Source organism: Acromyrmex echinatior, chromosome 18 (genome assembly GCF_024713525.1).
Source record: "Acromyrmex echinatior isolate Ae372 chromosome 18, ASM2471352v2, whole genome shotgun sequence".
Classification (NCBI taxonomy): domain Eukaryota; kingdom Metazoa; phylum Arthropoda; class Insecta; order Hymenoptera; family Formicidae; genus Acromyrmex; species Acromyrmex echinatior.
In genome coordinates, this window is record NC_141869.1 from 3,793,174 (window position 1) to 3,810,298 (window position 17,125).

The 17,125-nt window shown below is 33.3% G+C and overlaps 1 protein-coding gene across 5 annotated transcripts in view; it reads left to right on the forward strand.

Moving 5' to 3' along the window:
- The window catches only part of LOC105144900 (uncharacterized), a 41,206-nt gene that overhangs the window by 22,398 nt on the left and 1,683 nt on the right, over positions 1-17,125 (forward strand). Inside the window, exons 6-7 of one of the 5 annotated variants that reach the window (XR_015548109.1) lie at positions 809-1,321; positions 1,454-5,948. The exons of 1 other annotated variant lie outside the window; for it this stretch is intronic. Coding sequence is in view for 3 of the 4 variants with exons in the window: in XM_087415527.1 (XP_087271653.1) it covers positions 809-1,182 (374 nt within the window). In the remaining variant the exon portion in view is untranslated. Of the gene's footprint in view, positions 1-808; positions 5,949-8,063; positions 15,216-17,125 lie in introns of those variants that run through there. 3 more of the 5 variants (XM_087415527.1, XM_087415533.1, XM_087415530.1) reach the window with 3 other exon arrangements.

Below are 17,125 nucleotides of genomic sequence, written 5' to 3' on the forward strand. Positions count from 1 at the left end.
AGCAAAGTGTCGAGATATTTCTTTTACTTGATTCGATCTTAATTTGATAATATGGATATATATATTAGGTGTTGGAATTAATTCGTAGCGTTTTTTAATGAAAGAATGTTATTTATTTCACATGAGCATTAAAAAATACATTAATGAAAGTACTTCCCATCACTTGTAAAACGCTACGAATTAATTCCAACACCTAATATTACGGGCAATATAATTAATTCGGGATTTATACATATACAGCTGGCCAATATGGATAATGCCTGTTTTATAACTTTTGCATTATGCTTTGATCGCATTATATCCCGCTGAATCAATGTGCGGGGGGTCAACACATATACTGGATATTACATCAACATATTGATCAATATGTTATGTTTCCTCCCCTAGCAAGCGCGCGTGATCGATCGATTGTATTTATAAAATTGATTGATCGATTACATTTTATAAATGTAACGCCTATTAGAGAAGGCATTACATTTATAAAATAGTCTGATATACTGATCAATATGTTGGTGCAATACTCAATACATTGTATAAAAATAATTTTTATTTTATATATAATAGCCTTAATAGTTATTATATTTAAACGTTCTTGTTTATATAAAGATTGATCTGATTGTAGAATTCATGGGACGGAAAATGTCACGTCGTCGATCGTGGGGATATTGTCGCATCTCGAGTACTCGTGTACAGGTGATGAGCGATCCGGTAGCGCGTCCCGTAACACGAAATCCGGAAGTACTTAGGGCACCGCGAGAGCCGCGCAACCGGCGCCACGACGTAGCATGAACGTTTGTGTCTGATTTAGATTCACACACGGTGGTCATCGAACAGCCGTCGCACTCGTGCAAACTCTGCGGTAAATCGTTTTGGAATCGGGACTCGATGTATAAACACATGAATATGCACAAGGGCACGACCCAGTGCCCGGTGTGCCACAAAGTGCTCAGCCGCACCACGCACATGAAGCGCCACTTGAGGAACCGTCACGGCTGGCTCGGGACGACCGCATCCGTCGCGGCCGGCGGCGTTGAGGCGCCGATCTCCGTGTCGTCGACCGCCCAGACGATCGCCCAGCAGGACGCCGGCAGTCCGTCGAGCATCGACGCGAACGCGACCTACACGACAATACGCATTAGGGAGAGCAGCGTGGAAAGAATCACCTCTAGTCCTATTCCTTAGTGCGAAAACGCCCTACCAAAGAAAGAATCCCGTCGACGCAAAGGAGGATAGATCCCGACGATCCTCGCCATTATTTCAACCTGATTCTTTTACCATCGGGTACAATAGGTTTTAAAATGTGCCGCACTTTATGCTAATTGTAATGGATTTTCTATATAATAAGCCATTACCTAAGTTTTAGATCTTAAGTTGTAAGAAATTGACTAATCACAGTCGAATGTGAAAAGAATAATCGACTGATCAATTTCTTACGGTTTGATTTAAAGCTCAGGTAATGGCTTATTGTAGAAAGTCCATAAACGTTTCGGTTCGGTTTCCTCGATTGGAATCGTCAGTTCTCTTGAAAACTGATAATTAGTTTTAGTTAATTTATTAGAAACACATAGAAAAACGTAAAGCAATAAGACGTAAGCAGTAAGCGAATTAGACAATCATAATAGAAAATGTATGATAATAATCTTACATTCTGTAATTGGTCGATTAACTTACTGTCTATATCTTACTGTTAGATATCAAAGGAGCAATGATAACCCAATCTCTTGAGTCAAATAACATTTTAACACAAAGTACGCATATTAACGTATGTGTTTAGTAAATAATGATCTAAATTAGAGATCTAATTTAATACATTTTCGTGAGTTAAATAATAAATTTAACTTCATTGTTTTAATTAAATTAACAATTTATTGCGTAAGTATTTATTTTCTCGTTTAATGGTGCAATTTTTTTTTGTGTTAATAGAAAAACAGGGTATGTGCAAAGATCGCAGCAATTATTATTTATCGTGACATTAATGACGCGTCGTTGAGCGTCGGGCCTATTCTACTCTAGTCGTCGACGAGGAATTTATGTTATGCCTGTCTTGAACTTCACAACCTAGTCATTCGTACACATACATATATATGTATATATGTGTATCTATATGTGTATAATGCACATAAGAAGGAACACGAAACACTTATACACGTACACATATAGACCATGTGCGTATACACGGATACATTTGTTGTAACCAAAGACACGAAGGGAGAACAAAAATGATTTATTTTATCTAGTCAAATTTCTTCGAAAGTTCAGTACTTAATAGCATAAGGAGGAATGTGCATTTTTTTCGTACCATCGATGCGATTTAGCGACGTGGTTCTGCCGTATCTTAAGCCAGATCTACATAAAACCCATTCTACATTAGACGCAAGCCGATCGCAAGTTTGTTGTGACAGCCAAGTTTGCATTGTAAAATCAACGCTTTAGATTGATGAAATAGAATGGACTATTATCACGCAAAACGCGAGTCGCAGATCATAAGCTTTTTACGTTAGTCAATCTCGAAGTGTCACTTTAAAAATTGATGCATTGGTTGACGTAACAAGAGTTGCGATTTGCAACTCGCGTTTTGTCTTAAACCAGTTCTACATTAGTTGCAAGCTGATCACAAGTTTGTTACGATAGCCAATATGAAGCGTTGATATCAAAATACAAGCTTCAGATTGGCTGTCACAACAACAAACTTGTGATCGGCTTGCAATGTAGAATCGGTTTTATATAGATCGAGCTTTAGATTGCCAATTTGACAATCACCGAGGCTTGGTGATCCACGTGATCGTGGTAAAATTGCTAGAATAATTTTAAAACAATCTATTATCTTAAATTTTGTTACAAGAATTGAGTTGATGTATTTAATTAAGAAAGTAAAAGCAAACTTTTATATATTCACTATATAATATGATTTCAAAATTATTACTTATAAATTAGATTTTATTATATTCTATTATCTTTTTAATTGATATACAAGATTTTCCCGGATTAAACTGCCAAACTTGAAATATGAATTTAGGACTATAAAAAGTTTCTTCTGATGTAAGTTTATTCACAAATGCTTCGTTTAAGAGATATTGATTTCTTAAGTTACAAAATTATAGAAATAAATAATGTGATAGTGAAATAGATATTGATTTCTTAAGTTACAAAATTATAGAAATAAATAATGTTTGAGGTTCTAAATTCACATTTTAAGTCTGATGATTTAACTCAGAAACACCATGTATATTATATCAAGCAACAACAATATATATAATATATATATATGCACACTTAGCATTTTTACCATGATCGAAAAATAATCGCTTCAAGTTAACATTTGATTAATTGCCCTGTGCCATTATTTTTTTAAGTGTCAACGTGCCGAATTTCATGTTTTACATCTCGACGATTGGCTGAATTTTTCGTCGTTGTTCGACGCGCCATTACGTTCTCGGATTCTGTGTTATTGATTCCGGGCCGCGAATTTATGTTCATGATATTACGCATACTCACATGCATTAGTTTTTAAGGTCTCAGAGACTTTTGCCAAATATCTAATAGTATATACATATATACATATAAGTAGTACATCCTAATTTTTTATTTTAGTATCGCAGATGTAAAGTTAATATCTCGTACTATATTATATTTCGTTTGTTTATTTTGTTGTCGTTATTGTTTGTTCTATTTTTTTATCAGCTCCGATTTCGCGATAGCATTATATGCGACGAATGAACGGTGCAATGAGCTCATTTCACTTTGCTCATTTCATTTTTTTCATTAGAGTCTCGGAACTCATCGATAGTCACGCCTGTGTACTTTTACAATTTTTAAATTAAAAACAAATCGATAATCTATTATAAGAATATATAATGTAACTATATTTACAAATTAAATTATTTTATTTATTTACGCATTACTTTACTGTCCATAAGTTAAACAAGTTGACTACCTAAGATTATTTAAAAAAGATATAGATATACACATAAATATATTTGTAATTTATTTATACAAAAAATACAAAATGCTATATCTACAACTTTAGAGAGAGCTAAAATTGTATTTAAAAATATTAATATAATATTATAATAATATTGTATTAAAAATACATAATATATTTAATATTATACAATAAAATTAAATATATATAATATTATATATTGTATATAATATTATATATACAGGGTGTAACTAAAATAACGCCCACTACATACATGGTGCTGTCCTTAATAAACAACTGAGACGAAAAGTCTTTTACCATTTTACAATTTTTGTAATATTTTTTTTAATTACCCAATGAGCAAAATGTCTAAAATCGATGTATAAGACAGCTTTAAGATATCTTTATTATATTTATGAATTCTTTAAGAAAAATCTTCAAAATATTTCACAAAGAACACGGAAAAATATCTCAAAATTGTCTTAAATATTCATTTTATCCGTTTGGATTTTGGCAATATTTAGCAATTAATATCTCATTAACTATTACGAAAATTGCAAAATGGTAGAGAACTTTTCGACTTAGTTTTTTATTAAAAATGCACTGTATGATTAGTGGGCGTTATTTCAATTACACCCTGTGTATTAAATTAAAATAACGGTAAATGTAATAATAATAATATTAAATCTAACAGATTAGATTTGAATTAATAGTATATATCATAATATAAATTATATTAATAGATTTGTGGACAGTACTGTATGTACATGTGCAAATATAATTTTGCACTGTAGGAGAGAGAATGAATGCGCAATGCTCATTTTTTACCATGAGGTGACTATCGATAAGTACAAGAGATTCTTCCATAAAGAGGCTATATTTTTCGTTAGAATCATTATATCTACGATTTCTTTTTCGAGAACTTCGAGATATTTATCGATGATCATCAAAATCTCTAAACGAAGTGAGAATGTACAAATTGACGCTAGTTTTACAAACGAGGATGCAACTTAGTGCAATTATATTTAGTTCCAATGTTAGTGAATTAGTTTTCTTTGTCTTTTTCACGCTTTGGTGCAATGTGATGAGATGAATTTCGTGTATCGCAATTATCTAAATTGATCGAGGAAAAACGTTCGAATTATACAGAATATTTTTCAAATGTATTGAGTTGTCTTTTAGAAACATTAAAATCAAATTTTCTTTAAGGAATGCAGCATCAGAACATTGTTTCGCAATCTGTTTATATTTTTAGTATTTGAAAGTTTTTATACTAATTTCCCCAATAAATATAGAGAAATAGAAGACAAGAAGTTTAAAGGAAATTAATTTCCATGCGAATAAACTGCCTTAATATATATTTTTATTTTATAAATCGGTTCTTTTGTCATTAATTGCATAATATTCACATACGTTTTATGATACATTGCAGAACAGTACACGAATAATTCGGATGCTATTAATTTTACGTTATGATTTATGTTTTTACATAAAATTTTCTTTTATTTAAGTTACCATTTGTTTGGCGTCATTTGTTTTAAATCCTTTTAAAAGACGCTATACAGTTTACATATATATATGTATACACGTATACATAACACATATGTATATAATTATCCGTGTTTTATTTATACACTTATATATTCATACGCGTACACGTATGATGTAATTGCGCGTGTACATATTGATTAATCGGCGGTCGTGTACACGCGAGCACGAAATATTATTTTGTTACGGACGAAAAAGCGAATGTGCACATTCCTCGAAAAAGTCACGAATGCAAAATAAGTACAACACCGCCAATTAAATGTTGCCCTAGACGAATTGATATTTCCTTAGTTGATTATTTATAAAAAAAAAAAAGAGATGAGACATATATATGTATACATAAAGTATGAAAAAAAATAATATATATATATATATATATAATATATCATTACGTAATCCTATGTTTGGCTTATGCAGGCTAAATAATGTAAGTGGACATATGTGTGAATAAAGTTGAAAAAATTATGAACTCACATAAGCGAGACTCTCCTCTTTCCTTCTCGCGAAACGTCTTTGCGACGTTAAACCCGTGTCACACTATATGTATTAAGGATTGCACACACACATACACAAATTGGAGATTAGAATTCAGCCAATCAGAACGGATTAAAATTACAATTATCTAACTGGTCGAGTTCTAATTTCCAATTCGCAATCCTCAATCTTTAATATAGTGTGTGACACGAGATTTACAGTCGCGTGACTTCGTTTCACCCTCATTTGAGGATCGTCCTCGATTTAAATTAATTTACTTAATATTTATTGCATAAATTGCACGGATAATTGCGCGCGAGATAACATTGACCTAGAATGAATCGCTTTTTTTGCGCTTTCGTTTCACGCAACACACATGTGTCGAAATGACACACAGTTGATTAGAAGACAAGCTGCAGCACTGCACCAAGACACCTTCTAATTCACCTAATCCGCTGTGATTCTAAAGCGAGTACTTAGCTACTTACATGTGCTGCTAATTAGTGCCGGCGCTTCAGCCAATAAAGTCCTATCTACGTAAGATGCAAAACGCGAATAACAGATCGCAAGCTTCTTGCATCAGCCAATCTCGAAGCGTCACTTTTAAAATTAACATCGGATTGGCTGACGCAACAAGCTTGCGACCTGCAAATCGCGTTCATCTCTTATGCAGATCAGATTTAACATTAGAAGTACTATAATCAGTTTGGCGAATGTGGCTCAAAAATGGCGCATAGAAAGAGATAACATATATATTACCTTCTTTCTCTATGAACGCATGCGAAAGTGTTAGAATACGTGATAGGCAATACCTGAAGAAACTGATCAATCGAATTGATCAATTGGCCGAATTGTTTAATTGTAATTTGTTAATTTTCTCGTTGTTCAAGATCTCACAGTGATTTCTAACTTCTTTGACACAAGGCTTTACTCATTTATAGCTATCTATCTCTTTCTTTCCTTCACTCTCATTTTCCGACAATGCTATCCGAAGAATACAAGCTAAAGTGGAGAACGTGGAGAACCAATCAGAAGTTGTGCCCGCTTTTACTAAACTCTGATTATAGTATCTCTATAACGCATCGGCACAATCAATCTCATGCCGATCTCGTTATTTATGATGTGAAATATATAATTAATATAATATTTACGTACTTAATATAATATTTATTACAGTACTTATTACAATATTTATTACATGTGATGTGATTTATTACTTGCGATGTCTTATAACAATTAACTATTAATTGTTAATATGTCTTAGAGGGTGTTGGTATATTTGTGATGTCTATGTTTCAAGCAAGATTGGGCAGAAAATAATCTGATTAATGGTAGTAATAGCCAGTAATTGAGCTAATGATTATTATGATTAAATAATCATTATTAATGAAATAAATGCAATCAACTCTAATGTAATCGAAAATTTTAATTAGAGGATCATTTATTTCTGATGTGAACGAAAATTCTCAGAGTAACACTTCTGCCAGTGCATGAGTACTCATTTCGAATTAGAAACAGTAAAAATATTTATATTTTTGTACAGATTTCGTTATCACGCTTTCTACTCTTCAAACAAAATAATGTTGTAAGATTTTATCTCGTTTTCACTTTTATTTTTTAACGAGAATCTTGTGAAACACAGTAGAGACGGAATAAAAAATTATGCATTGACAGAAAGAATACACAGAAATATTATATAATCGTATAATTTATGATTTATGTAATCAGTGACAAACTTGTTGCACTGGAAAAAGAATTTGGTTGCTTTATTGCAATTAATTGGAATTCTGATTGGAAATGGACAAATCAGAATTTCTTGATTGAATCTATTATAATTTTAGTTGAGACCAGAATTCTGATCGATGTGATCAGAGTGAACCTTCTGGTTCTATCATTTTCAATAAGAAATTTTTATTAGTCTACGCAAAGAAAAGGATAGTTTTTTAATTGTATTTTTCATAAAAACTAATTATTCAATCGCTATTAATCCGTGTAATAATCGTGAAAGTAAATGATTGTTTGCCCAAAATTGCTTTCGAGAAACATAACTTACGTAACCAAATAAGAAGTTGATTACAAGGACGATATTGTGCATGACAGTTTAACTGTTGTACTATAGTGACCGAATCCGACGTTCGGGATTCGATCGGATGTTGGGCCCGATTAATTACGCTCGATGAGAGCCGATCGAAGGGAGTAATTTACACACACTTCGAGGAGGATCATCAGTCGATCGCGGGCTCTTCGGGGGCGTCCTACCCGGCGCCTGCTAACACATCGGCCAATACAGTGCACGTTGACCCCACACGTATAAGGACTAATGACTATTGAACGCGCGTTCCTCGACACACTGGAGTAACCGATAGTGCGCATTTTAACCCTTTACCTGCGGCAGTGATTTCACCCGATTTCCCACGAGGCCAGCTAATTTGAAAGAGCACGATAAAATACGTCTAAGTGGCTCGATTTAATGATTGAAGTATCGAAAATATATTTGAAAATATTTGATCATTTTAATAGGAAACTTCTTGTTGTAGTAACAAAATTGGATGATAATTTTGTAATTCAAGCAACAGTTCTAGAAACTATATTTGATATTACAATAGATAGTGATGTGATAGTGGTGGCTTATCAAAGATAGGTACCTAGAGTCACGAGATAAAGGGTTGAAGTTCACGCCCGAGGTCTCTACACGTTGTCATCCGAGTCTCACCGGTAATCGACTGACGATCCCCTCGTAATGGATGGCCTGTGTTAACGTGTCACCACTGTATCCCTTCCCCTCCCACCCCCTCGATCTCCACTGTCCCCTTCCGGCTCTCTCCTTTACCTGTGATCTCCCAACTGACTGTGTTCCCGTTGATAATTGATGATGAGGAACCGGCGGGTCACGTGGCTGTGTTAATGTGTTGCAGGGGGGGTGGGACGCAATCGGAAGCACGTTGGCGATACAACTGGTCAGGTGGTGATGCAGGGCCCGGGGCGTTTTCCGTGCCGACTCTGCGGAAACGTTTACAGGCATCTTGCCTCGCTGACCCAGCACCTCGAAGTGCATCGCAACCAGACTACCTGCATCGTCTGCCACACCACTCTCAGTCGTAGAACCGACCTGCGGCGTCACATGCGCCTGAAACACCAAATACCCTGGCAAAAAACGATCCACAGGCAGCGCAGCCCGAAAAGCGAATTGGACTCGTAGATCACACGCACCGCACTCTCTCTCTTTCTGTCTCTCCCCCTCACTGAGATAATAGATACTGATTGTTGTGGCTTCACTATTATTATTGAACGCCCGAGTGACATTGCTTGTTGATCCGCTCCAAGTGGATATCTTGTGCGTTTACCGATGCGAGAGCCCGTTCTCTGTGCCGATCACGATAGCGTCCGTCATTTTAATGCTACATTTCTCGACTATGTTTATCGCGAACGTGGTCTTGAATAAAATTGGGATTTAATTACTAGGACTAAAATTTTGTTGTCGACAGGAAGGATAGATATTCACATTATAACTTGAAGTTAATTCTGCTGATCTGTTCAAGACGTTCAGGTCTATTTGAACAAAATGTGAATTTATTTTCCAAGATATAGTTTATTTTCTTACTAATATTTTATGTATAAACTTTCCTAATGACTTCGTCTGTTGTGCAAGATTTTTCTGTGATAATTTTTTATTTTTTTAGTTTTTTTTTTTAAGGAAAAAACGATGTGATATAGTAAATTTGTACAGACAGCAGGATTAAATAAATTTTACTCAAGTTATAAGATTTTAAAAATAAATTCTCCCGTCTCTGAAGGCTAATTTTTTTTATACTTCAAAGAAGAAGAGATGTCTATATTTCCATTAGAAACTAATATGCGAGAAACACTGCGATTTCTTGACGATAGTATCAAAATGACGATCGTCCATATCCATAATTGTTCAGAGAAGTCTCTTTTGAGGACGAGGCTCTCGCAGATAAAAACTTGTGCGCCTCTTCGCTTGCTGATTTTTTCTTGCGATGCATGCAAGCGAATAATGATTAAACCTTGAAGGATGCGCTCTCTTCAGAAGATACGTTAACCGATACATTGATTTTTTTATTTCATACAATTATCATTGCTAAACAGCGTTTATTTTTCAAGGTAGTAAAAATGGAAGTTCACGGAACGTGACAATTAAACGTGACAAATACAATGCATCCTCTTCCTCTTGAAAAATTAAGTACTTCGAAGTGGAGTTTTTTTTATAATTTTTACATTGTTTAAGCGACGCTCGATTATTGTTACAAGAGCAAGCTGAGTGGTAATGTGTTTTGTCTGAACGTGTACGTCTTAATTTAGTCAAGGATCTAAATGCAACGGATTTCTACCGGAATACTAAATATTTATATAGCTGTGCATCTTCGTTAACGACGCATTTAAATACCCTGAGAAGAATCGTTGACGATTCACGCGTATTCATTAATATATTAATGATTATAAAAAACGGCGGGTGAACGAAATTGGAGGGCAAGTCGGATCAAGATAAAAAATTTATATCCTGAAGAAAATACGATGGAAATAAAATGTAGGGTGAATGCTTTCGGAGAAGATTAATTCCCATATCTTCTGATTAGAAATTCAGCGAGTAAGTTTCTTGAACTTCAGCAATTCGATTTTATTTAAAATTTGCCAATTCTGTTCATCCGCCGTAAATATACGGAGCGTAAACAGCAATACTTTGAGATGATCTAATATTTACTATCATAGGAGTCTCCTTCGTGGAAAATCGGTTTAATCCTAGTAATTTATTGGCGATACATTGGCGATACATCGATCATGTATTAAATACTGAGGATCTATTGGACCAATCTTTGGCCAATATTGTGCCAATAAATTATGCTATTGGGGAAGGTATTGCTGTATATTTTAGATACGCTCCATATGTGCTACGACTTGCTGAAATGTAGTGAATAGTTGGGCTTTTCGATATTTAATTTTTTGCGAGAGACGATCGCGAGATGCTTCGCGTTTTTCTTCCGTCTCTTAACAGATTATATCAGCACACGGCCATGATTTAGATGCGTTTCCGTGAGAACATTGATGTGTCTAGCTTTGCTGTATGCGCGTATTTATCTTCGCTAAAGTGTGCAGTTGGCGATTGTGTTACATTAGCGGATTGCGCCTTAAGGCGTGTTAAGAGGTGAGAAGTAAATGATACGTTTAAGGATCTGAATATCGTACAGGTCGCAAAACGGAGGCGGCTCTATCAGATGATGCTAATGCAAGGATTAAAAGAAGATCTTGCATGTAGAAGATTTAAGTACATTAAGTACAATTAAGTACATTAAGTAGTACGCAAGAAGCGCAGAGTAGGTGGAAAATTTTCGCGCGCAGTTCCTGCAGAGAGAAAAGTGTTTGTATTTGTGACAATACTATTGCAAGATAAAATAATTATGGTTAAGGGTTTCATTTTTATAGTTATTACTGCTATAATATTATTAATAATAATTATATTTATAGTTCTATACACCAAATATATATATATATATACAGTTGACACCCAAAACTATAATTCATATGAATTATTTTACTATGCAATTATAATCATAAATGCCAAACACTTTTCTCTTTGATAAAAGGATTTATCAAACATTCTTTTGTTGCAAGAGGATTTTCATTGCAAGAGAAATGGAAAAGAGTCTTTCCCGAAAGGATACCCGTGAAGTTCTTGCGTGCGAACTCTCGAAGACGTTCTAAAGCGAAAGGCTTGGTATTTTCATGTAGAGCCTCCGTAGCTGGAATCGCCTCTCCTCCGGATTAACAAGAATCAGCGGTCTTGAAAGATTCTAGTCATTATTATACGGGACATTAGATTATCGAGATCTCTATCGTTCGTTCACACAGGTCTCTACAACGGATCGAAGTTATTTTTTTATACTCCTCGATGCACCTGGGGGCTCTCTCTTCGCGGCCGTTATGTCTTCACAAGACATCGCAACGTCGTAATCCTCTCTCTTTCTCTCTCTCTCTCTCTCTCTCTCTCTCTCTCTCTCTCTCTCTCTATCTTTCTCTATCTCTCTCTATCTCTGCAGCTACAACCACCGACACGTTACACGGACTCTGTTTACACGTTTACGTACACTACGTGCCGAAGTTTCTTTGCGAACGATTCTCGGGCTCGGTGTGCACTTAAAAAGTGTGCCTTGTTTTTTTTATTCGACACTTTTGGTATAATTATTTTATAGTCTTCTTTGAATAATTTTTTCATATAATATAAAAGCATGCAGCAACATTGTTGTAATGTTGGAATATTGCTGCAGTACTGTTGGAACATTGCAAATGTTGCTGTAATATTGCTGAAAGGATCTTTGCTGTATAAATTATTATTCTTAATTTTGCGATTGTACATGAGATTGCGTTTTCCACTTGTAATTGAAAAAAATTTAAAGCAAGGTTTTAATACGATAACGTTGAATAGTATGATAAGAATGGTTTTTCAACAGCTTTTAAGTGTACATCGAGCCTCAGCTTCAGCTGTCGAGACAGCGCATAGACAGTGCCTTATACGCAAATACCTGGTTTTACATTTTACGCATTAACTTCTCCAGATGTTTACCATAGAACAAGAATATATCTAACGGCGCGAAGCATCCGGAAAGTAGCCGTTAATTCTGTTACCGGCCTCGTGTAAACATTGTCTTTGTATAAGTAAGTGCGAAAGCAGCGTTTCTCCGTTAACTCCGCTATTTCGTATTACATTTGCGTTTCGTGAAGAGGGAAGAAACTAAGGTCTGAAAATGTGGATCTAACAAATGATATTTTTGCCAGACTTACAGATTTCTGTGTTATAATTTTATTATATAAGTTAAGCTTTAGAATTTCGTTTAATTTGTTATGTTTTTTTTTACTTATTACTGTTATAAACGCTCATACAAGTTTATATTATAATTCATACTTCAGTGTAAGGATTTGTGAAATTTTGAAAAATTTTAATTTTGAGAAATTTAAATTTAAATATAGAGTGATCTTACCGAAAAGAACTATATATATTATTTCGAAGAGTCAAATAAAATAGTTATCCTTATTTTTGTTTTGTTTTTATTTGTTGTCTATTTGCGCGTCATATTATCGTCGCATTATTTCTAGATATTATTTTATTTATTCAATGGTCATAATTTCTAAAGGATTAATATAATTTAACATTGAAGAAACGCTGATTTCGAAAATTTCGTCTGCGAAAAATGCGTCAATATATATCCAAAGACAGATCTGAATATAAGATGTCATCGTTACCGTTGTTGTTGTTATTAAATAAATAATTTACATACACACACGGGAGCGACATCGCAAGCGGGGATACCTTATTTTAGCGAGCGCATTCAAGAGTATTATGCAACAAGTAGTACAATAACCAAATATACGACGCGTGTACGTGCGCGCGCCCGCATTTCGTTTCATTTTTCGAGAGTGACACTGCACTTGTGCACCTAAACTATTTACTCGTAGTTATAAGTGATCGTAATTATAGTTGTTGATCGTAGCACGAAAATCTGCGTCTAGAACGGATGCCTCATTTAACTCATTAAATGCCGTTTAGAAAATCGCACTGCGAGACGTGGTTAACGACGTTTTCAACGCCTTGGAACCAAACGCTATAGAACGCGATAATAATTGGTACTTAATGGGTTAATACAAAGCTACATACGTGAAAAAAAAAACACAAGTGTCTGAGCCGTACGTGACTATCGCGAAAACTGTATCAGGGATCCTCAAACTCGGCGAAATTAATCTGAATTTATATTCAGATATTGTCTAAAGCTTCACATAAATAGGATAAAACTAACTAATTAAATCTTGTTTCTATTATTTTCTTACATTAGGAACATTTGATAATTTTATTTTATGTCTTTTTTTGGAAGGCAATAGAAATCAGTCTCGTATAAAAATATTTTTTATTTTCTTTATGTAATAACTCTAGCTATTATTTTATTTATTCGATGCTCATAATTTCTAAAAGATTAATATAATTTTACTTTCTAATATAACTTTACTTTCTTTATAATAAATGAAATATTGGATAAAAGAAACATTAAAAATTAAAAAATATTAATAAATTAAAATTGAAATATATAAATTCTGAACATATATCATGAAAATAAAATAAAGTGAAGAGATTTTGTGCAAAGAGATTTAAGTATCCCTGCGACAGATAAATTGCGACAGGTATTGCGATAGTAAGAAATTATACAGATTGACAACGCACGAGAAAAGTAAGAGGTATATAAAAGATCAAGACAAATGAATCTCGACAGAAAATCTTGCCCAACGGAGCGAAAAAGCGTCACATTGGTAAGAGGTGTGCGATAAAAATAAAATAATCGATGACGGTATAAAATTGCTGAGACACATGAGCTACAATTTGTGCAAATCGCAGTATAAAATGAATGTGAAAATCTCTAGTCTTACGAGGAACATCCGAGACGCATGGACGTGTTCGAATTAAAGTTTCGATGCAAAATTCAGGTAATTAGTATCTTAGAAAGAGAGATGTAACAGTTTGCAGAAAATTTAATACCGATAAAAGATACATAGAGCTGAATATACTTATATATACAGCAAACAGGATACATTTTCTATTCATAAATTTCTCTCGATCGATGAAAATTAAGGACAAACAATATTTCGAACGACGTTAACATTGCATCCATCAACATTGCATCGGACTCTCATCAAACTTCATTAAAAAACGTAATATAATTTAATAAATTTATATGAACGAATTTTATATTTTACTCTTCTACAAAAGTAGTTCATGTAAATTACCTTTATCGATCCTGAAAAATTATTGATAGAATATGCTGTCATTCTGTATGCTGCCATAAGAAATCGAAAACGCGCTATCGCAAAAAGAAAAGCTATTTTAATCCTCCGAGGCATAGTTTTACCAAAGCTTTTACGAAAGCCAAACAATTTCGTATTTTCTGGTCAAAGGATCTACCGTAGTGTTCAAACGAAGATCGCAAAAAGATGATTTCGAAGTAAGGGCAAAAAAAATTATCCGTCTCGGCCCGGAAGGGTTAATCTCTTTACAAAAAATATACAGCGGATGTGTGTTGCAGCGAATTTAGAAATTAACGTAGATATCGTGAGACACTATCGGTAGCACGAAACAAAATATTGCGTTCTCTATTCAGGTACGTGTTACGTTCGGTATCGTAATTGTGAGCTTGTAACTTAATTAAAAGATCGTGTAAGACTATACGCTTTCAGATGTTATCGCAGTAATGTAAATAAAAGAATTTCTGATGGATATCCGTGTATAGAGAATTAGTGATTGATGTAATTAATAAGGATGCAACGGCTAATGATTTCTCGGATAATCGGATACCGGATAATTCATTCATCGCTACCGGATAAGCCGGATACTCGAATTTTATGCATAAAGAGATTGAAAAATTGAAAATCTAATTGTTTTTTTACAATAAAAAAGAGGATTTTTTAATATTAATCATTATAAGTATGCTGTAAAAATTTAATAACTAATATTTATTAAATAATTTTTCAATATTTTATTAGTGATTCTTAATAAAGTTAATTATTCAAAATAAATTTAATAAAAACCTATTTATATAATATAAACCTATTTATAATAAACTCTATAAATTTTATGAAGAATCAACATCTGTATTAAATCTATCTATATATATCTTATGAGTTAATAGTAAAATTAAATACTTTGAAAAAATATTGAGCAAAGTATTACTGATCAAATGGTCGAATTGTAAAAAAGTCAGATAGATTGGATCTACTCGTTGCATCCCTAATAATTAATATTGCGTTACGTTTTATCCCTAATGTGTTAATTAATTATTTTCAGAAGAACCTATTAAGAATTAATTATTTTCAGAAAAAAAAATGGATAAAAATTTCCTCCATCATTACTTTTTCCCCTGGACTTCGATTAGTTTCGTATCTCGCATTGTTTAATTATTTAATTTTATTTCAATAAACTCATTTTATCAAGATAATTTAATTAGTGATATCGCATCATTGCCATTTTTTTCGATCGGCAATTGAAAGAGCCTTCATAAATTCAGATCAACGACAAGATAACGATGTGACCAGCCAGGACTTTTACGGAATCTTATTATGACCAGCAGGTAATGGAATTGCTTTTACATTATTAGACTTTAAAGGTACGGATTGCTAGGGCGATAATTGCGAATGCATGATGAGTGGACGAATGACGAAGCAATACAACTTAGGGATTAAATACAAGAATTGATTATCGTTAACGGTGATTTAATTTTTATATAAACTAATATTGCTATCTGTTAAAATAAATACTTAATATTGATATGTGTATTCCGTATTGATATGTGTAACCGTTTTCCTTCTCGAGATTGCTATCGCCAAATTCATCGTGCAACATCATCGGGGATGAAGGAATGACTTTTGAATTTTTTTACATTAATTGGTGATAGTGAATCTATTAGACCCACTCAATTAAATTTCTTTATTAGAAATATAAGATAATTCAATTTTTTTTATGTTTCATTTACATAAATTTAGATTATTCTTATTAAAATATATTTAACATCCATTCGTCTTTATATGAATTATGTCATTTTATTCCTTGAAATTAATTAGTGTTTTTTAATTGACATAAATTAAATGGATCTTACAGATTCAGCGTAATAAGGATGTTATAGATTTTGGTATTAATTCCGAAAGATTAGCTATAGAAAATTTTTTAAAAACTGAATTCTCTCTTTCAAGAGACCTGTCATAACTATTCGAAACCGATTTGAAATACGTTGTTGTCTTCTTGAAATATGTTATTAAATACAAAAAAAATCTAGGAGATATGTATTTTTTTTTATATAGGCTCAAATTTTATATTTAAGGAGTGAAACAATCCTTTAAAAAGTTAACACTTATATTTAATAGATGATTCAGTGAAACTGTAGAATATACAGAAAAATGTTTTCGACAATACTTTTATATATATTTGATAGCTGTATATAAGCTATGCAATTTTATATATGGCTATATTTTGAGTTTTTCAAAAATCTAATATTTTGAAAATATTTCTATCCCCGTTCAATTTTGAGGAGACAATCAACTCTTTAAATTTCAAAAATACTGTGTCTCTTAGAATTTGTGTTTAACACATTTTAAGGAGGATCGAATCGATTGCGGATGATTATAACAGGCCTC